At 38.9% G+C, this 22,948-nt stretch overlaps 1 protein-coding gene across 1 annotated transcript; it reads right to left on the bottom strand.

Moving 5' to 3' along the window:
* Nucleotides 1-115: 115 nt before the first annotated feature.
* Nucleotides 116-22,326, bottom strand: LOC127355274 (zinc finger protein Xfin). Its single transcript, XM_051385989.1, has 15 exons — nt 22,159-22,326; nt 18,769-19,176; nt 18,199-18,600; nt 16,649-17,143; nt 14,647-15,360; nt 13,459-13,520; nt 13,223-13,375; nt 12,432-12,651; nt 11,689-11,943; nt 10,136-10,755; nt 8,714-8,804; nt 4,268-5,220; nt 3,939-4,122; nt 3,697-3,825; nt 116-1,743 (listed from the first exon to the last, which is right to left on the bottom strand). The coding sequence occupies exons 2-15, from the start codon at nt 18,887-18,889 to the stop codon at nt 1,046-1,048; spliced, it is 5,097 nt and encodes a 1,698-aa protein (XP_051241949.1). The 5' UTR covers nt 18,890-19,176; nt 22,159-22,326; the 3' UTR covers nt 116-1,045.
* Nucleotides 22,327-22,948: the final 622 nt, after the last annotated feature.

The raw sequence follows: 22,948 nt of genomic DNA, 5'->3' as shown, positions 1-22,948 counted from the left end.
TTCCAGTGTCAACAGTTGATGCCTTTATACGAAACATCTTAAATGACCTTTGTACATATATTTGTACCTCTCGTACATTAACCTCCGCAGTCAGAAATCCCCAAACAAAACAGTGTTTAGTACTTTTACTTTTATTGTTCAGTATAACATGTCTCATACAATTAGACAGAGGCAGCACTGGGCAATATTTACCATCTACATGGCTTCATGACTTGGCTTTTGTATCAGCCTTAGAGGACGATGCCTTTATTCACAATGGTTACTTGGCCTTTGAGAGTTGTCTAAACCAGGTGAACCCAATTCATGATTTGGTTGTTGAATAACTTCTGTACAAAACAGAGATAAAAACATAATCACCACTAAGGCAAAATGGTTTTGGCAAAAAAAAAAAAAAAAATACCTGATGCATATCATAATCCCATTGCTTCATTACTGCATACATATTTCTGACATTTCAGTAGCTCATACCTAAAGAATGAATTCCAGTTTCACCTGATTCCTAGACTGCTCATTGGCCCTCGTAACGTCGGATACAAAAACATAATTATTCTTCAATCCAATTTCCACATACACAATTAGTTTGAATGACAAATACTGCATGGAAAAAGTGAAATCACAGACCTTCAATGAGTCATTTGTACTACCATAAATACTAACGTGAGTGTGATACTTCAATGCAACTAACATAGGTAAGAGTGATAAACGCGAATAAATATGACATCTAAATTTATCATGTTAGCAGTTTTCCAAGACTTTTTTTTTACCAAAGTAGTGTTTGTAGTAAATATTTGTTTGGTCATTTTGTCTGAAACTGTGTTGTCAGTTGCTGAACATCACCTGACATGTGTCTGTCTATTAATTTGTGGGAGTTAAATATTTTAGCTTTAATACTTTCTTGTAAACCACCACGTAAAGGTTTAATGAAGGTCTATTCACAGAGGTAGTCCTTTACTTTCCCCTCTTATAATCCATGTTTTACTGCCTAAAATCTTGTATTGTAATACTACTACTGGTACATATCTCTATGGTTTATATAAATACATTATCAGTCATTTTTGTCTGTTATACACATATTAATCGGAGAGTTATCGTCGCTCTGTGATAAATCATCGTTCTTCACACCGAATGCCGACTCCTCCTCAGTCTGTATCTGCTCGTGTTTCCTTCTGTGGAGCCTCAGGCTTTGTGAGCGGCTGAAGCCCCTCCCGCAGATGTCGCAGCCGTACGGTCTCTCGCCTGTGTGAAGCCTGAAATGGTTCTTGAGGCTTGAAGCTCGCGTAAAACTCTTTTCACACTCTGGACAGTCAAACTTCTCCCCAAAGTGGATTTTCTCATGTTCCCTCAAGCGGCCGGACTGGTTGAAGCTCCTGTCGCACACAGAGCAGTGGTAGGGCCTCTCTCCTGTGTGCGTGAGCCGGTGTCTGTTCATGGCCCCCGAGTGGGCAAAACTCTTCCCGCAGTCCGGGCAGGAGAATGGTTTCTCTCCCGTGTGGACTTTCTGGTGACCTTTGAGTTGACCTTTCTGCGTGAACTGCTTCCCACACAGACTGCATTGGTAAGGTTTCTCTCCCGAGTGGATTCGCATGTGAATCTGAAGAGCAGACATCTTGTGACAGTCTCTTCCACAGAGCCCGCAGCAGTAGGAGCTCTTTGTCAGACTGTCGTTAAAGGGATCCTGCACTGGTGAGGCTGGAGGACTCTCTTTTTCACTGTCGCCGACTTGATCAGGATCTTCTTCAGACACTGTGGAAACATAAGAGACAAGTTAAAAGGCACCATTTAGTAACACAGAAGACAGAAAATAAGTGATATTAACCTCTCTGCTTGTTAAGACACTGCTCACTATGGAATCCAACATGATATAACATTGAAAGTGGATAAAAACAAATTATACGATGATCAACTTGTATGATATGTAAGCATTATCTTCCAGTCAAGGAGCGAAGCACATATGAATTTATGTTTAGAGCAGCACAAAATGTTTCACCCTGCTATGGACCGGCACCTGTCCAAACTTAAAAAATGTCCACAGCAGTAATATTCATTTTACACACTTCTTGATAAGATATCTCTATGGGTACAAGTGTCCACTTCGAAGCATAGTCCTGACACTAGAAGAAAGTGAAAAGGTAAAATGCTGGCTTTTCATCCTAGGAGTATTCCACTGAATTTAAATGGACTTATCAAAGAAGAAGCAGTACAACGTTACACAGTCTGCTAATCAGTCCCTAAAGGAATCTCCTAAAGGAAATGTTATGTTTAAATTAATCAGAGGAAATTCTATAAAACTAATGAAATTCTAAAGGAGCCTTAAGAAGAAACACAAAATCAACACTAACCATAAGTGCAGGGTTCTCATTTTCAAACCAGTCAGTCAGAGACACCAAACAGTCAGTCGGAGTGAACTGAAAAAAGACAGTCCACTTTCTATCATTTCAAATGTCAAAATAATAGAGAGTGATGGTTCTTTCTCCAAGAAACCACCTTTGGTTGTGAGACAAACAAGGTACAAAAAAAAAAAAAAAGAGCACATTAAGAGAGCATATTAACCAGACAAAAGCTAAAGATTTTGCTGTTTGGCCAACTCAGAGCATTCACATTATATTAGCTACAGTTAATGAAGTCTGTCAGTGAAACTGGCTAAAAATGAGAAGCCTGCTAATTAAACCTTTAGGTGTGTAAAGCTGGGCAGACATTGTGTGTTTTTATGCATCTTCTATGTTATGTTAACTCACACTGAGAGTTTCAATTGTCCTTTCTGTACGGACAGATCCTCCAGCTTTTATGCTCATGCTGTACAGATTAATTGGTTGGGTGGCTCAGGAGGTATAGCGGGTTGTCCACTAATCACAGGGTTATCAGTTCGATCCCCAGCTCCTGCTGTCAGTGTCTTTGTCCCCAAATTGCTCCCTTTGCCAGCACCCTGCTCACTGCTATCACTGGTAAGTTACAAGTTGTATGGATACAATTATAATTGGATAAAAGTGCTGTATTAGTATCCGCCACGACACTCCCACTGAACAAAAGCATGGACCCCCTGGTCTGTTTTGTCCATTGACAATTCCAATTAAGTTTATTCAAACAAGTCAACGGTGTCCTCAATGTTGACAAAAAATAAGGAAAGGTAATTTAACTGTCTTGTTTTGCAACTATGTTCAGACTTATATCACAGCAGTCAAGATTACAGCTTTAGCTACAACGTGTAAGCTACTACTGCTTATAACCAATCTTTTGACAGCAGCCGCGGTGGAAGAGGAAAAATTGTGGAACTGCTCAAACTGCAAGACCGCCGGCCCAACATCCCCCCTCAAACAATAACCTGGCATGAAAGTTGTCCCAATTCTATTCGATCTGATTTGGGGCTTAAAATCTGTGGTAATTCATACAGTGTCTGCCCGGCTTTAGGTAGTGCCAACTGCAGTAGAGAGTAAAGCTGCACACCATAGAAACACTGGAGGGTGAAACAATAAAAGTGAATAAAAAGAATGCTGTAATTTGTGTCTTGTAAAATAACAGCTGCGGGGAGGCGATAGGTCAGTAAAATCAATAACAGGAATAAATGAGAGGGGAAAAAAAGTTAGTTCAGGAAATTTTTAAACCTAATCCATTTTTTTTTTAATAGCACTAGGTCCATGTTCCTGGTAAAAACTACATTTCACAGTGATCTGCCCCTTTACTGTGCAGTATTTTGCTTACTGTTGACAAGTTCTTCTTCCTCCTTTACTGTAATCCTAATTTCTGTGTTGCTTTCCTGCTGCTGCTCTTCAGTTTCCTCTGGTGTGGTACAGTCCTCACTACCAGACACCTGGTCAGGAGATTCTTCTACTGGAGAAGTTGAAAGAAAAAAGAAAAACACATCAATATCGAAATCATCATCAAAGGCATTTATGCTCCATTAGAATATAACAAGAAAATCTGGAAATCTCATTTTTATGTACCACACAAAGGTTCCTCTTCTTCCTCCTCTTTCACTATGACATTCATATGCGGACAGGGAGTGACGTCCTCCCGACGGTCTTCTGGTTCTCTCAGATTACTTTCACACTGAGCTGCTTTGTCACAGTTAAGACTCTCTGAGGAATGGGGCTCAACTGCACTGGGCAAACTCTGACTGTCAGACACCTATAAAAACAGTTGCATAGGAACAAATGGAGGCAACAATGAATTAGTGGGTTATAAAGAACAATATGTATTAATGTAGGAGAAACTGAAAATACTACCATAAGAAAACACAGATTTTACTTAAATTGCTGCGTGTTGTCACTACCTCTGAGCTCATACTGTTGTTCAGGTCCTGCTGGGATGTTTCACCGACTGCAGCTTGAACTGGGTCTGAGATGACACCTGTGGCTGATCCATTCTTGTTCTGTGTACATGATCTTTTGTGGTTTCTGAGAGTTCCTGCCAGTGAGAAGTGCCTCCCACAGTCCGCACAGGTGTACGGCTTTTCTCCTGTGTGAATCCTGGTGTGCCTCCGAAGCTCTCCCGGAGCTACAAAAGACTTGTCGCACTGCGTGCAGCTATATGGTTTTTCTCCCGTGTGAGTCCGCATGTGTGTTGTCAGAGTCCACTGCTGGGCAAATGTCTTCCCACAGTCGGAGCAGTGATAGGGCGTAATGCCAGTGTGGAGACGCTCGTGTCTCACAAGTGTACCCGACAAGGCAAACCTTTTGTCACAGAAAGAGCACTGGTAGGGCCTCTCTCCGGTGTGAGTCCTCTGATGATCTCTGAGCTCAGCTGCAGAGTTACAGCTCTTGTCACAGTCCGAACACGGAAACTTCTTCCTAGTAAAGCCAGCGACAACCTCAGAGTGCATTGCCTCTAAGTGAGTTTTCAGATGCCAGTGTCGGGAAAAGCTCTTAAGACAGATGGAGCAGTGATACGGCCTCTCGCCAGTGTGTGTCCGTCGGTGCAGCCTGAGCTCACCCTGACTAGCAAATCGTTTCTCACAGAAAGTGCAAGGGAATGGCTTTTCCCCAGTATGGACCCTTTCATGGATCATGAGCAGCCCCTTTTCGGGAAATCTCTTCTCACACATCGAGCAGGGGAAAGGCCTCTCTCCTGAGTGAGTGCGTAAGTGGCGCTGAAGTTTAGAGGCGTAAGGGAAGTCTTTCCCGCACACCGAGCAGCTGTGAAGAGACGGTGGTTTTTCATTCTCGCTTTGATCAAATGTCTTTGAGGGAACCTCTGCAGGTACAATGCCAGGGATGGCACTCTCTCCTGTGTGAACAGAAAGATAAGAAAGCATTTTAATTAGGAGAACAAAAAGGTGGAAGAAACCTTTTTAAAACGGCTAATCACTGAGCACAACAAACAGTGATGCTGATGGTGTTCAGACATGTAGTCCTATATACTGTTCAAATCTTTTTGGGAAAAATGGGCTCACTGCATCTGTGCTCTGTATGCAAGCTTTCAGACACGATGCATTCAAGTACCTTCATGCATCCTAATCTAAGACAGACACGTCAAACTTTGCTGGGAATGCATAAAGGTGGATGTCTATGCCAACTTTGTATAATTATTATATATAATAAATACTGCACTATAGAAGTAGCCCAGAGTAAATGTCTTTTTAATCTTAACCATTAAAATAAATTCACTTATCATTTAGAATCTAACTATGCCTCTCTGTGTCAAGATATTCTTTCATCCATGACCTCTACAGTAGATATTAGTAGGGCTTGCTCTGAAGGGAAATTAGCATACTGTATTTGTTTGTTTACTAATCAAATTTACAGACAATAGCATCCAGATGTTACAGGGGTTAAAAAGAAAAATGCAAATTACCTGTATGATAACCATGCAACAAACATCCCATGCATTTAATCAATTCTATGGCAAGTTTTGAGCCTGTACTATGTTGTGATGTATTTCTAATGTATTGGCAATGTAATTTCAGTATGCAGTCAGAGCACCACCACCAACTATAAAAACTCAGTGTCAACAACTAAAAAAGTTTCACAACGTTAGTATTTCTTACACGCCTGTTATACTGGATTGCATTACAACGTAACTGTGGTCCTATTCTTTATACTTTGCTGGTTACAATATATTTTCTCACTGAGATCTGAGAAATCCACTTCTTCTCCATCAGAGTTGATCAGGCCTCCGATTTCTTGCTGATCATCTTCAGCGAGGATCACAGCTGGTCCAAAGTCCTCTGGGTTTTCGGAGCCCATCTCTCAAATATACAACCTGGTAGAGGGGAACAATCAGGAGTCAGAAAACAGACATTTAACTTACAATTAATAGCAAGTGACTGAATATAAACAGCCTTACACGGACAAAAGCTTCACAATTAACTAACCAAGGGATAAATAAAGTATTTGGCAGACAACTGAGCAACCGCTGATGATGCTGACTCTTTGGACTATTAGTACATTAACACTAATCTATCATTGGATGTGTGGTCCACAAAAACACCAGCTTGTAGACAGACAGTGATTTCAAACAAACCAACTGAATCATTTCAGCCATTATGTTTTAGATTTTGTTTCTTAGCTTCTGAAGGAAAATTGAGAGGTTATTTACAAAATGGCAAATCACTACAAAGATAAATTAATCTTCTGCAGAAAGTGACCCAACTGATAAAGTCTAGAGTCAAAAGACGTGTATTATTTGCAGTAAGCTAAATAATGTATATATCAACGACAGTCACAGATAATACAGGCTGATACTAACCATTATATCCAATGTTACGAGCATAAATCAAGCACGCTTTAATGGTCAAATCTGACAGCCTAAAAGATACAATTTCTCTTTTCTTTAATTGTTTGTTCATATATCAAAGATATAAGAAATAATTATTCTTGTAATTAGGATTAAAAGCTTGCAGCATGCTTTCAAACATATGTGACATACTTGGGGTGGTGACATGGATGAATCATACTATTGTTTTCAGATAGCAGCACAATATATTTGATTACTATATTTAGATCCAGTTGTGCTTTATCTCATAGTGCTGTGATCAGTTATGTAAATAACCCCAAAAGGATTCATTCGATAACTGTGACTGTCATTTTTTATTTATTCCGTTCTGGTTCAGCTTTAGATTTTCAACCTCCAGCACCGGATCTCACCCCCCACCCCCTCCACAGGGAGGATCAGCTACACAGCAGCACCCCTCCACCCTGGCAGACATCCATTGTCCTGCTCAAGGACACTTCAGCAGGGTGAATGCTTTGTTGTGACAGTGTGCTTGAACCACCTGGCTGGGCCTGATGGACAGTCTACCTTAAAAAAAAGGAGCTGTCATTACAATCATGTAGTTGTTTGTTGTTGTTTTTTTTTTAAACCAAGAAGCTATTCAGGTGCAGCATTATTGATCATGGTGCTGTTATATAGTGTCAAAACAATCCCTGTGCTTTCCAGGGAAGCACTCGAGGAAATCGTGCATCTGCACTGAGTAGCCCCAGTTAGCTCAGTAGCATTAGCTTGGTTATTGGGGGGGGGGGCTCTTTTCTTCACCATTAATTACCATTTAAGTTATGCAGCAACCTAATTGACTGACCTGTTGGTATCTACGGAGTCATGCTATCGATTACACCAGGAGCACACGCACGCTGCAGCGCAGACAAACCCGCGGTTTGACCTCTGAATGAGACACACGTCTTGAGTCTGGAGTCGTGAGTCGGCGACCAGCCCTTTCGGTCAAACGACCACCTCTCAGAAAACTGTTATGAGCCGGAGTCGGGTCTAACCACCGACATGGCGTTCACTAGCTCTGCTGCTGATGGCTCACGATTGAAGCTACAGCCGCTAACCCAACAATAACAAATAACACTCGCGGTAGATTCACAGACGTAAAAGTCCAACGTGAATTAAAAGAGAGATGTTAATAATGCTGCATGTGTGTCAACCCTCTCTCCCCCCCTTACTCCTCTCTGTTGGTGTAACAGTCGCTAACTCAGCTAGCTAACGTTTAACGACAGACAATAGACATTTTGACCAACCTCAGCATAGGTTTCTCCCTCAGGTACAAAAAGAAAAAAAAAAGAAAAAGTAGTCGCTCGATAGAAGTTTATTGAAACTTGGCAATAGCTCTTACTTCTCTCTCATTTTCGTGCTCGTTGTGTTGAAGCAATGTGTCAAATTAAGGCCAACTAAGTCATGAGTTAAGTTGAAATAAGCGTTTGGAGCTGGTGGTAACCTTTCTAGCTTTAGCTGCTAGCCACTTACAGTAGTGTCGGAACTTCCGGTTGGGTTTTTTTTAAACGTCAAAATAAAAGCACGGCTACTAGAACTTCTTGTGTTGTGGGTTTTCTGCAGCTGTTTTGCAAAACACGCACACATGTCGAATATAATAATGCTCACACGAATTAAACTACTCAGCAACCACTTATTCTTAGAATATAAAAAATATCTTGGCTATTCACGTCAGCTATATTTACCCATTGCTATAAAAAATAACAAGTGTGTGTGTGTTCATATATTATTTTAGATTATTATAGAGTAAAAGCCAATGTTGTACTTTCATTTTTATTGTTTTATCTTATTTTTGATCTTACTTTTAGATATATTTCTATTTCTTTTTTTTTTTTAATTTTGAACTGTGCTGTTTTTATCATTTAACTGTATTGAATCTACCGTTGTGTATGAAACATGCTTTATAAATATAACTGCCATGCATTGCTTAAAAGACCATCATTTAATGGGGAAATAGAAAAAGGAAAACAAAATCTTCTTTGGATAAAGAAACAGGAAAGTTTCAAACTTTTTGATGGTCGCCCTGAAGGTTTTCCAGGCATGTTGGACTGGTAGGACACTCTGAGGCTGATCACACTGGGAGAAACCTCAGGATCAGCCTGGAGGAACCGGAGGACATGGTTGAGGAATAAAAATCATCTGGGCTACTCTGCTTACTGAGATAAGCTTCTGAGCAGTGATGGATAATGTTCAAAGACTATAATTAAAAATTATAATAAAAATGAGAGATATTTTTCACAACCGACACTCTTAGTTACAGTAACTAAATACATCAGTACATTACAATCAGTTGCATTACATTACAGTCATTGCTGGAACAGAGCCAAAATTAATGTTATTACATCCACCTGTTTTTTCCTGCTATGACAATGCAAAATATCTTCTATAAAGAAATTAGAGCGGACCGATTTTACGTGGCCATCAACATGATGAAATAAAGCATTTTCGTGTTCTCGGTATTATTATTAATGAATGAATACAATTCTACTATTGTTGTTACTGTAGTTTTACTAAATTAATGTTTTCAAATATTATATTTCAGATTTTCACAATCTTTTGATAGTTTGAGAGCCATAATTTGGGTACAGAAATACATTTCCAACACTGGTAGAAGTGACATTAACATTATCCTGCTGTATGAATCCGAATCAGGGTTCCCACTATTTTTAAGAAAGCATTTTCCAGGAGTTATTTATTGACAATACAGGACAGCACAACACATTTTTTTCCAGTTTTATTCGTCCATTTTTAATGATGCAGGGCCCATGATGAAGTGTCTCAGGTTCATTATAGGCATGTGGTTAATATTTATGAGACTCTGCATTAGCTCACTTTCCACTGTTCTCACAGCCAATTGTTCTGCAGCATCTCTGGTGATTTGACTCTAACCTAGGGTGACGGAGACAATCTGAGTGAGAAAATGAAATAAAAAATATCTAGGACAACATAGATCATTTCCAGGATATTTGTTCATTTTAATCAATTTCCAGGCGTTTTTATAACTGGAAAACTAGTCTCTGAATTTCCAGGTTTTCCAGGACGCGTGGGAACACTGTCCAATGCATTAAGCTGTTTATGTTCTAGCCTAAATAAAAGGCACCTATGAAGTAATTAGATGTTGTGTTTGAAATATATTTCAAAGTACTTTTATACTTTTACAGTTTTTTCCTTTGTAAGAAAAAGAAACACACAGAAACAAATGAACAAATATTCACAATATAATGATTTATTTTCTTAAATACTGTAGTCCAATACAAGTATGTAATAATGGAGCTGACTGTACACCGTATAATACATGCAATTACTATCATATTGAATATAGATAGTAATAAAGATATTTTATTTCACATAGTAACAGAGGAGCAAACCGTAATATATTTACTTTTACTCTCTATACATTCTCAGACTTGTGAATTCCCCAACGACATTATTGATTATTTACCAGTAACAGCTGTTGTTTTGGTCTCCCCAGCGGTTTTGTTGGAGGTTTTGGCTTCTTGTCGTGAATCTTCAAATGCGCTCGATAACCTTGAGAGTAATAGAAGCACTTGCCGCATTTCTCACAAGTATACGGTTTCTCTCCAGTGTGAACTCGCAGGTGAACTTTCAGGTCACATGCTTTGGAGTAACTTTTACCGCAGATTGAGCAGAGGTGAGGCCGCTCTCCGGTGTGAGTCTTGAGGTGCACGTTGAGGTGGGAAGATTGTGAGAACGCCTTGCCACACTGATCGCAGTGGAAATTCTTTTCTCCAGTGTGCGTCAGCTCGTGTTTTTTGAGCGAATCTGCTGTGACGCAGCTCTTCCCGCACTCTGAACACAGGAAAGGTGAATCTCCCGAGTGAACGCGCTTATGTATTTTAAAATAATATTCGTTTTTGAAAGTCTTGCCACAGTCGGGACACGCGTAAGGTTTTTTGTGACTCTGGCGATGTTCCTCCAGCTGTTGTTTCTGAGGGAAATCCATTCCACACTCTCCACATACATGAACCGTTACAGGAGATTCTTTAAGGGGACTCTTCTCTTGAACTAATGTCCAATTTGGTAACTCTCCTGTAAGGAAAATAAAGACATTTATTTTCAGACAGCTTTGCATTGTTAAGGCATGGTCACACCTGCGTTGAAAAAAAATGTGCTGCGGAATCAATTCATAATCAATGGAATTACTGTACTGAGTGAACTGACTGTAAATCCACACACTGTTTTGCCTTTAGGCTGTGTTGTATCATCACTTTTATTAAACCACCTCTTTTAAAGACCCAGTAAGTAGACTAAGAGTAAAGAGTAAACCTTAGATATCCCCTAATGTACGCATCAGTGTTGGCAGAACTGGTTTCAAACGTTTATTTTTAAATGGAAAGATCTGCAAACTGTTTTCTATGAATCTTGTAACTGTTAACTCTATCTATCTCTATCTATCTTGTTTATTGTGTAGCTGTGTTGTTTCTGTTTGTTGACTGTTCTTGTTCTCTGGTCTCTCTTGGAAAACAGATCGTAAAATCAATGAGACTGCCTCATTAAATAAAAATAAAATGGAACAAATTTATATCAATAAATACATCTGTCCCTTAGGCGACTCACTTGCAGAGCTGCTACTGGCTAGCTAGCATATTAGTGGCTAGCTCACCAGCTACAGTTGTTCATCAACTAGCCGTGAGAGAAGTCACTAAGTTTCTATGACCAAATATTTCTCGTAGGCACAACCATGAATTTTGCTGTGCCACTTTTAAGGGCTTTTAGGGCATAAGTTCCACAATATTAATCAATAATAATTTCTACACATAAATAAAAAAGAAGACTTTTTAGCATAAGGCCACTGTAGTGGAAGCTCAGATCTGTCATTTAATCAGAGAAAAAACCTACAAGTTATTAAGGTAATATGACCAGTTCAGAAGATTTAATTGAAAAACACATAAGCAGAGCTTTCTTATTTAAAAAATAAAAGTAACTTCCTTAAAGACCAAGGAGCTTCTTGTTTCCACTGACCTCTGTGAACCTTCATGTGTGTTTTGAGGTTTCCACTCTGAGTGAATCCTCTTCCACATATGAAGCACTTGAAAGGTCTTTTCCCCGAGTGAATCACAAGGTGTCGCTGCAGAGCGGTGTTGTGAGAGAAAACTCTTCCACAGGTCGGACAGTCGTAGTTCTTCTTGAATCTGCGAGGCCCTTGGTCTTGTTTAGGCTTTTCCTGAAGCTGTTCATGGGAGCTGCTGTGTTCAGGTTCCGACCGTCTTAAAGTTTCTTTTGAAAAAAAAAAAAAAAAAACATAAGGTAGAGAACATATGGTCACGTTTTCTAAGAAACCTTTAGCGAGCAGCTCCAGTAATAGGGGGAAAGCATTAACAACATTAACATATTATCTTCTCATAAAGTTAATATGAGAAGATAATAATATTTTAACCTCTAGCAAATACAGAGTATTTTTAGCTTTTACTCGAGGAATGTAAGTAATGTAATATTCACTCTCCATTTAGCTCTGTTTTCATCTCCATCAACTCCTGAGGCAAATACGTTATGTTTCTGTGTTTTGTTCCAGGCTTACTGTCTGTGAATGGAAGTATCTTTCTCGATGGACTGTGGATTCCTTTCTTTACTTTAAAGCTCAAACAGCATATTTTATGTCATGCCAATGACTCCAAGTGGTAGAATTTGAACAACAGTAAAGACAATAATTCTTACACATCTGTAAGATTTATATGTGTTCACAGAAAACACAAGTTCAAACTCACCTGTAGGTGCTGCTCTGCGACTCTGCTCCTCTGTTTCAGGTCTGTGTTCTTCATGGTGAGTCACCGCTCTACTCGGCTTTCTCGGGTCTATTTTCTTTGATGTGGTGTTGTGTGGGAGGGGTGGGGTGAGCTGGAGCTCAGAGGGTGGTGATACAGAGGAAGTCTCAGAGGGCCAGGAGGGCTGCTTCGCTGGACAGCTCTCTTTAAAGTGCTCTTGATCCTGTGATCATGAAAGGTTTAAATGATCAACATGTGTCACAAAATCAAAAGCAAAATGCAGTTGCCATCTCTTTATTTAAAAGGTTAATTGTGTAGAATTTAGTGTCATCTAGTGGTGTAGTTGTAGACTGCAACTCACTCTTTTCACTCTCCCTTTCCAACCGTGAGGGAGAAACTACAGTGACCGTGAAACATGCAAAAATGTGAACAGCCCTATCTACAGCCAGTGTTTGGTTTGTCCCTTCTGGGCTACTCTAGAAACATGGCAAGGAGGACTCTACCATCTGTAGATAAAAAAAAACCTCAATACAATCTGCAACTTCACCACTAGATGCCATTTAATCTTTCACACTGGTTCTTTAAACTAATCTCAAAAGGTACTGAACATTTAAAGGTAACAAAAGATGCAATCCGTCTCGAACTATCTTATGTAATGAAAATTATATAAATGTGAGGCATAATCAAACCTGAGAATGCTGCTGTTGGGTACTATGGACAATTATATAGCAACTTCACACAAATTCAGTCACTTTCTCACATTAACAAGTCAGGAATTATTTAGCATCACTTACCGCTGTGCCCCTGAGCAGGGCACTGAAACCAACGCTTGCTCCTGCTGGAGCACTGTAAGCCTGGTGGCCCTCTGCTGCTCTCCAGTTGGATGTATCTGGGTTTTGGTCCCAGAGGTTGAATGCTGTATAATGACCACAGTTCCACGGAGTTGTCTGTAAAATATATAAAGCAACAATGAATGTGAGGGATGTTTCCAGGCCATTAACTAACATCTATATGATTCAGTTTCTCTCACCTGACTGCGGTTCTCTGCAGCATGGTTTTCTTGGTTGCCAAGGTGATGGTGGGGCCTATTTCCTGTATAAACAAATGACTCATATTCATTGTGTAACAGCTATTGGTCAAGTGACATAACAAATAGAGAGTTCAAAGTTCATGACTTACTAAACATGTTTTGTTACTGCTGCAACTCATTTACAACTTAGAGAGATGATCTTGAGTAAACATGTTAACAGTCAAAATAACACAACTGTACAGCTTTTATACAACTATAGCTGAGACACAATTAAAGATACATTTATTTTAATTTCTATAACAAATGATGAGTTCCATTTTGGAATAAAAACGTTTGTTTTACATAATCCAGCTGTTCTGATTGGTTTCGAGATATAATAGTAGTCTCAATATTTCTTGAGTATAGTTTATTTTTTTGACCTTTTACTTTTACCTCCTACATTTTTACACAAATATATCATTATTTTCTAATAATTACATTTTCAAAGCTCAATACTTAGTAGTTTGAATGCACTTGTGGGGAATTACTGATTGACAGATTTTTTTTGCATCATTGTACATCTTCAACATCAAAACTGGTGCAAATCACACATGACAGAACAGACAACAGAGGGAGACTCAACTGTTTAAAGTTTCAGTTAGTTTGGCACAGAAACAGCTGGTAGAAATGTCCTCCAGAGAAACCAAGAGATTACTTTTTACTTTTATACATATATATATATAAATATATAGTATTTCAGAGCCTTTACTTTTTCACTTTTACTTCAGTCAGTACTTTTACTTTTACCAGAGTCTTTTTCAGAAATATCTGTACTTCTACTTGAGTAAAGAATGGGTGTACTTTTCCACCTCTAATTTTAAGAGGTGTTGTGTAACACGGATTACCTGTAACGTGTGGAGCAGAAAAATAAAGAAAATCTCTATTATATTTATATAAATAGTTAGTGCTTCGCAGTCTACAGTCTTTTTAACAAGTGAAAAACAAAATGTAAAACAGGATTTGGAGGAAGCCCTTGCATTATAGATTCCACGTGAGACACAGCTTATCTAGTAAAATGATATACTGTTAAGCTGGATAGATTTATTAATGACGTTTAAAAGAACTTTAAAAGAACTGGTAATGGATGATATAGTGTGTTTTACCCACACAGGCTCTGATTTGATTAACTCAGTCAATCAACACACCCACCGAGGTCAGGAGGCTCCCAGGTCAGATCCTCTCCATCTGAATCAGGCGGAGCTCTCTGTGAGACCTTCTTGGGCCTGCTTGACTTCCTGGTGCTCCCCAGCAGTCTGGGTCTGCCCAGCTGCCTGGTGGGCCCGATGGGTTTGGCACTGTGAGTCTTCTTATGGTTATTGAAGCCTTGCCTGTAGTAGAAACTCATCCCACATTTGTCACATTGGTACGGCTTCTCCCCTGTGTGAACTCTGAGGTGAACTTTAAGCTCTTCGGCTCTTGCATACCGTTTACCACAGATGGAGCAGAGGTGAGGCCTCTCTCCTGTGTGCGTCACATAGTGTGCTCTCAGAGTAGATTCCTGTTTAAACCTTTTTCCACATACAATGCACAGGAAAGGTTTCTCTCCTGTGTGATCTCGCATGTGGTTCTCGAGTCCCTTTGAGGTCTGGAAACCTTTATCACACTGTGAGCACTGGTAGGGCTTCAGACCGTCGTGCCAAGCTTCGTGGTCGTTTAATTTCTGGATGTACATGAATCTTTTGCCACACTGTGTGCAGGAAAATGGTTTCTTTGATTCGTGGACTTGTTTCAAGTGTTCTTCTAATAGTTGTTTCTCTGAAAATTGTGTCCAACACAAATGACAGAAGCAGATTTCCACTGATGATTGAGCTTCTTCAGACTGAGGTAAACTTCTGTCTAACGCTGCCATGTTGGTTATTTTCCCTATTGGAAGACAAACAGCATAAAGTTCATACATTCTTAAAGCTGCAATCATCAATATGTTAATATTACTCTGCAGTTCCCCTCAGATATGCAGAGGGTTTTAGCTATTTTAAGCTTGTTGTTTTGGTTTTAAGACAACTTTACTGGTCTGGGTCACTCTCACCGTCATCAAGGTTACGTTAGGTCAAGGTCTAATCAGTAGGCATCCATTGATTTATTATCCTAACACCGATATTTATCTTGTTGACTGACATCGGTGTATCAGGAAATGAGATGACATTCACAGATATGACTGGCCAATGTTTATCTGTTGTGTCAACTCAGTTTTTTCAGATATTGGAAAAATAATGACCTCTGTATTCCAACACTGGTACAAATTGCACACATATCCCTATGTGCTCCACGCAGCAGCACAGACAGTGAGCGACTGTTCAGCTCTGCGTCTCAAATCTTGGATGAGAAGAGAAATAGATTGAGCTGCAGCAAGGCAGAGATGCTGACCCTCGCACAAAAGGCTGAATAAATAACAAAATTAAAATATCAGCATCACCCATTGACCAAATTGTTGGTGCATCCCTACTAATCAGGCAGCTGTTTTAAAAAAAAAGCTAAGATAAACAATACCTACCCAGCACCACATGACCGGCAGACAAAGTTAGCCAGTAGCAGGTGAACATAGTTGAGATCAAATCTTTTTACATTGGACCATTTAGCTGCTATTTTTTTTTCAGGAGTTGGTGGAGATGAAAATCAGAGCTAAAAGTAGAGTGAATACTGGACATACATTTTTACCAGATGGCAACGTGAACATGATTCCAAATAAATTCTAATGTTGCTCTGTGTTCGCTACATGTTTAACTGGGAACTGTTTTCTAACTCATTAGCCATAACAACTTTATAATGTACTCAATGGACAAAAAACTGTCTGTTAATGCACATTTAAAACATTTATCTCGAGGTGCCGTGTGGATATTTTTATCTTAATTAAGTTAATTGGAGAAGGCAAAATATTTGAATGTCTAAGAACATTTGTAGTAACTAATTAAAGAAGTATTAAAGATGGGGTTAGTCATTCATCATGGAGTCTCATTCCCAGGTTGTTGGGTACGAGACCCAACCTTTAAGTTTGAATACTGCTACACTTTGATGTGTATTTGCTGACTTATTTCCAATTATACGGTAGAATCTAAAAACCTAGAATATTGGAAAACTGCCAGATAAAAAGAGAGACAATCACAGAAAGTCTTAAAATTAAAAGGGCAAACACTGTAGACCTCAGTGATCTCACCTTTATGAACCTTCTGGTGCGTTTTGAGGTTTCCAATCTGCGTGAAACCTCTCCCACACAAAGTGCACTTGTATGGTTTCTTCCCTGAGTGAATAATAAGGTGCCTTTTCAGGGAGGCACTAGAGGGAAACTGCTTCCCACATGTTGAACAAACATAAGTCTTTGGAGCCCTTTGCTCTTCTTCAGGCACCGCAGCCACTGCAGGTGCTGGATGGTATATCCGTCGGTGGACTATCAAGCTTCGGTTAACTTTAAATGTCTGTCCGCAGTCGCAGCACTTGTGAAGTGGCCGTTTGCCATGTTTCTCTCTCTGATGGCGGTCTCTGGCGTATACGCTCTGGAAATCCTTGCTGCATTCTGGGCAGCTGAAGAGCTCCTCAGCCTCAGTTTTCTTCCGACGTTTCCTGGGTGTCGTTTTCAGAGAACGGTTATGTTCAGGAGTGGCGGGCGTAGCCGTGTGTGTGTCATCGGGTAATGTAACATCAGGGGCCTTACCTGCATGTATGAAACAGAAGCTGGTAGGTGCACAGGTGCAAGTTTAGGTATTAATATACTGTGTTTTTTTATTTTAACTTTGGACTTAAAGGGTCAATTCACCAAAATCACAAAAAACATAATTTTTCATTTCCTCCATTTGTGTTTTTAGCTATGCATTTCATTTTGGTTTAATTTGTTGAGAAATCAACCTCTGGAATTTTAACCTCCTTCCCAAAACAGAGATAATTACTGGTGCTCAGAACATTGTCAATTTTCATCCAAAAATATTAACACCATCTCTATCTCTATCCCAGTGTGGCTGTTAATCTGGAGAATGCAGAGACCTCACTGCCATGTGTTTTCAGTGGAACAACTTTCTTCCAGAGAAACAGACCCTATGAAAACTGTTCAGTGCTTTGATCTTTCCTAAATAACCAGCACATTGTCTTCTGGGAAGGACACACTGTGCTGGGTTTTTCAGATGTTTTGGGGTTTTTTTGCTTTGAGTCACACAAACAAAATTACATCGACCTTTATTATGCTGAGGTTGTGAAACAAATCTTAAAACCTCAGCAAATAAAACTTGCATGGCTCAATACCACTAGTGGTAAGTTAGAAAAATGTGATGTTGTTTTTGGTGACTGACTGAAAAACTATTATAACATAGAAAATACTTTTTTGTCATATTTACTGACAATATATCCTGACAGTAGTACATGGGACAATCAGGAAGGATTATTGGTATCATAGGCTGATTGTTGAGTGTAATTCCCACATCTCATGTTGAGACTGAAAACACAACTGTTTCTTGGCTCTGATTGGTTGTTTTCGTTCAGGTGCAATGGACTGATGCAGAATACCATTACGTACACGAGGAAGAGCCGGTGTAACTAGATTTTTTCACACGTCTCATGTACTACAGTCAGGATATAATCAGAGTTTGAGCAAATATGACAAAAAGTTATTTTCATAAACTACTGCATTTTATATTCTAAGAAGTCTGAGAACGTTTATGACACACTTTCAGGCCTGATGCTAAGACACCATGTTTTTCTTTTCCCGAATCAACTTACCAACAGAATTCCCCTCCAAATGTAATGAATCTGAGCTGATCTGAATACCGGTCGTCTCCACTCCACCCAAAGTCTCCGCAGTTTCCTTGACTTCAGATGAACATCCATGTAGGCTGAGGTGTTTCTTCAGCCTGTCCTTGCGGGAGAATCTCTTGCCACAGACCGGACAGGAGAAAGGTTTCTCTTTGGAGTGGATTAAAAGGTGTCTTTTCAGTCTGTTCGGGAAATTCAATCCTGTCCCACACTGGGAGCATCGATGAGGTTTAGTTCCATGGTGAGTCCTCTGGTGTGGTTGTAGAGTTCTGCTGTATGATAATTTATTACCACACACATGGCAGTAGCACCGGTCCATGCTTCTGTCCAATTGTTGATCATCAGTTTGATGCACATTAGGAATGACATCTAAAAAAATAAAGAGACATTTCGTTTTCAGACTGAAATAGAAAGTGAATGACATTCTTTTCGTCATTTAACAGGAGCAGCCTCACCACTCACACCTCTATTAAAGGAGGAGTGAACCAATTCAATGACAATGACAATTCATTCATTCACAAAACTACTTCCACTTACTAGATTTGCCAGGATCCAGTTCCTCTTCTCCATCAGCAGTGATCAAACCACCAACTGCATCGTCTTCATCTACAGTCGTCATAACAGCGTGTGTTTTCATATGTGACTTTACATGGCTCATCAGAGGAAAGTTCACGCCACACACAGGGCAGAAGTAAGGTTTCTCTTTACTGTGGGTTCGCAGGTGAACAATCAGAGGGTTTCGAAAGGTAAACCTCTTCCTACAATAGATACATTTGAAAGGCTTGACTCCTCCGTGGTTTTTCTTTGTGTGTTGGCACCAATGACTTTGAGTTCTGTAAACATTTCTACATATTTGACAGAAATGTTTCCTGTCGTTGTCAGTCTCCCGGGGTTCTTCTGCAGCAGTGTGATTATTCTTGTCTTTAAAACAAAGTTTTACTTCTTCTAGAGGAAAGAAAAACCGGATAGAATTAATTACAGTACAATATTCAAACTTTCTCAAGTTTATACAGCACCTCTCCTCCAGTCTTCTACCAGCCCTGACTGACTGCGATTCTCAGTTATTAATTGTGATGAAGCTATCTCATGTTTAGTCTTAGTTACACTCTGATCTCCATGCATAGGACCACAGTCAACTCCATTACAGGCAGGACCGTGCTTGACGCAGCTGGAATCAGACTCCTACAAGGAAGAAAGTTAAATTACTAGTAATTAGTGAGTAAAAAATAAATTAAATTAAAAAAAAAAACTTACAATTCAAACCACTCAAGTCCATAATTTTATGTTAAGCATTCCTTAGACAGTTTTAGCCTCGAAGATAGTATTTGTTATTTCCATAATGTTGTTGTTGTGTTTACCCATATTGCATTTCTGCTACTGCAACTACAACTACTGAAGTTTCTACTTTTTTTCCCCCAATTAATTTTTTGTTTTTGGTGTGGTTTCCTTTTCCACATCTCGAGTCTGAAGGATAGAGCGACAAATGTGTGTTTTTTGGTGACATAACAAATTGATGACATGAATTAACATCGCATTATAAAAAAACATTTAGTACTTTAGTAACATAAACAACATTTAGATTATTGGAATTCCTTTAATTTAATAATTCAATGTATTCATCTAATTTTGAAGTATTGGAATACCAGATAAATGATCTCAGCCCTCCAGAGTATTTAATTACTTACATCTGACTGGTATAAACAGATAACCAGATCAGTTAACCTTATTGTAGGGAGGTCAATGTGTGGTCACCAGTAAGCCCAGTACTATATAGATAAAAACATCTTTCTACAACAATCTCCAGTTACCACCAGGGGGCGCAAACTGCTCAGTCTTATTTGAAATCTTATACTAATGAGAGGAGTTCAGAGGAGGTCAGGTGTGATGAATAATACAATAGAAAAGATTTTCACAGATTTTAGCCCTGTTACAGTTAATCAAGGGGTAATGGGAGCTGACATTAACTACTGGTCAGGTATTTCAGAACATAAATCAGGGACAAGATTACTGCACAACTATGTTTCTGACCACCTGTGGTCACAAGGACAAAATTAAGCTTCCTGCCATGGGGCATAGAGCTCAACAACTCATTATATTCACTACACCCATGCACTGCAAAGAGGTAGTTTGAGGTGATTTGAAACCTGGGATGCATGAGAGGGGTCCTGCTATTGGAGGTACACCAAGCAGAGATAAAACTACCTAGGGGCAGAACCAGGACACATAACAGCAGCTACATCTGCCAACATGCAATTAAAGGTGCACTGATCAACTTAAAGTCAGTTATTAATAAATACTGGGACACAAATGGGGTCCTGAAAGACACCCAGACCTTAAACAATTGCTGTATTCTTTTTAAATCTAGAAACTAGAGCAGGAGCTTTTGTAAAATAATGACGGCCAATGTAATGATGAACAACTGAAACTTTTATTTTCAACTTGAATGTTTTTACATGAAAGCACAGGTGTAATTAATAACACTGATAACAACCTGCATGGCATCTGCAGTAAGCGAGCCACCTCCAGAGCCACGGATTGTGTGTGATGTGGGTGAAACCAGCAACGGCATTTAAACAAGATAAATAAACACATACCAGTAGTACAACATTTTCTGGAACGTGGCAGGAATTCTGTACAACCCAAGACAACAATGGACAGTACATATAATTACCTTACCTTACCTCCAGGCACTGGAACTATTTATTGATTTATTAATGTTTGAACTGTACGATTAACTCCAGACAAACTGTCTCTCTGTGCTCTTGAGAGGTTAAACTACAAGTTCAGTGTGTAAATGTAAATTCCAAATGAACACTGACTCTGTTTCCTCTACAGTTATTTTTAGGAACCTCCCTACTATTTTTGATTTTAGCAAACTAAGTACATTTACTCGAGTACTGTATTTAGTTCTTTTCTTTTTCTGCCACTTTCTATTTCTACTCCGCTCTGTCAGAGGGAAATTTTTACTTCATTGAAACTGAAACTTTCAAACAAATTAAGGTTTTGGCATGTAAAACATAAGAAGAGCTTATAAAGTATGAAATACATAACAGATTTAACTACCCAATAGAATATACAAGTACAGCTGACACAATGCGTCGATTAATCAATTAGTCAACTTCTATAATACGGTAATAAAGTCATTTTTCATAAAGAAAAGACAAATATTTCATTGTTGCAGCTTCTCAAAGTTGAGGATTTGCTGCTTTTCCTTTTCAATATTTAGAAAATAATTTTTTAAAAATAATTTGGTGGTGTTGTTTAAAAACAGCTCCACCTTAACCAACTACAACAGTAAAATCCTGTTATTATATTAATGCATAAGTAATAATAATCTAATTATATAATATATCATAGTATAACAGTCGCAGGGACATTGACTACTTTTACTTTTTATACATTAAGTACATTTTCCTGAATATATCGGTAGTTAAATACTTTTACTTAAAGAAACATTTTAAATACAGGACTTTTATAGTGTGATATTGGTACTTAAATACCATTACTGCAAAGTTGGTGTCCTGTATGAAACAGTTTAAAAATAGCTCCATCTCAACCAACTACAACAGTAAAATCCTGCTATTACATTAATGCATGAGTAATAATATTCTAATTATATAATATATTATTTTTTCTGCATTGACTCATTTTATTTGTATACATTAAGTACATTTTCCTCATTATACTTCCATACTTTTACTTAAAAGCAACATTTTCAATACAGCACTTTGACTTGTAACAGAGTATTATTACAGTGTGATATTGGTACCTTTACTGGAATACCAGACAACCTGATGTTTTAACCCCTCTCACTCTGCAGCAGTCAGTCAAAACTTACACTTTGTTATTGGACAGCAGGCTAACAGCTAACTAGCCATGTTTACACACACACCTCAGGCCTTTCTGTGCACATTTACCACAACTCACCTCATTCATGGTGGCTTCAAATCATCCAGTTGGCTCTCAACTCACACCCAAGAGTCTCAGCATCGCCACTGTGCACGCACGGACAGGTATCTGGGGTGTTTTGTACCAGCAGCGATGCACTACTACAGTTAGCATGAGGCGCTAGCTGGAGAAGGAGGCAGGCTAGTGTTGAGGGGGTTGCCAGATAAGAGGGGCAGAAAGAAACAATCCGAGCTGTCAAATAGAGCCCATAACGACTGTCTGCTCACATCCCTGAAACACTGCCCTGCTTTCACGGTCTCAACAGTATCCTCACCTCATTTTAAATCTGATTCCTACAAGGATTCACAGATAAATATTGTTTTTATAGATTAAATGTGAATGTTTTTTTTCCCCTGATGCACACTGTATGACTGCACTGATATCTTAGATTCATTATAGGCAACATATAAAATATATATACACACTGTGGGGTGTCTAAAAATATAAAACTGTGTATGTTTTGACTAATAAGCTTATGAGAATTTACATAACACATTTCTACCTTGGAGCAAAATCTGCATATGAATACTTATTACATTTAAGTTATCCTGATGGCAATACTTCCATATTAACTGTTAAATAAAGTGTAAAAACTATAGATGTTTGTTTTATATTTGCATATAATTACCCAGTAGGTGTTGTAGTGTAGTGGACACCTACCTACCTGGATCAGACCATGATATTAGCTAATGACAAGATGGGAAACCTTCAGGTATTTTACTATTGAAGCAATCTCGTGGTTTTTATATGAATTTTCTGCAAATCAAAC

The sequence above is a fragment of the Dicentrarchus labrax genome, unplaced genomic scaffold, assembly GCF_905237075.1.
Source record: "Dicentrarchus labrax unplaced genomic scaffold, dlabrax2021, whole genome shotgun sequence".
NCBI lineage: Eukaryota > Metazoa > Chordata > Actinopteri > Moronidae > Dicentrarchus > Dicentrarchus labrax.
This window is presented reverse-complemented; position numbering and strand designations above follow the sequence as displayed.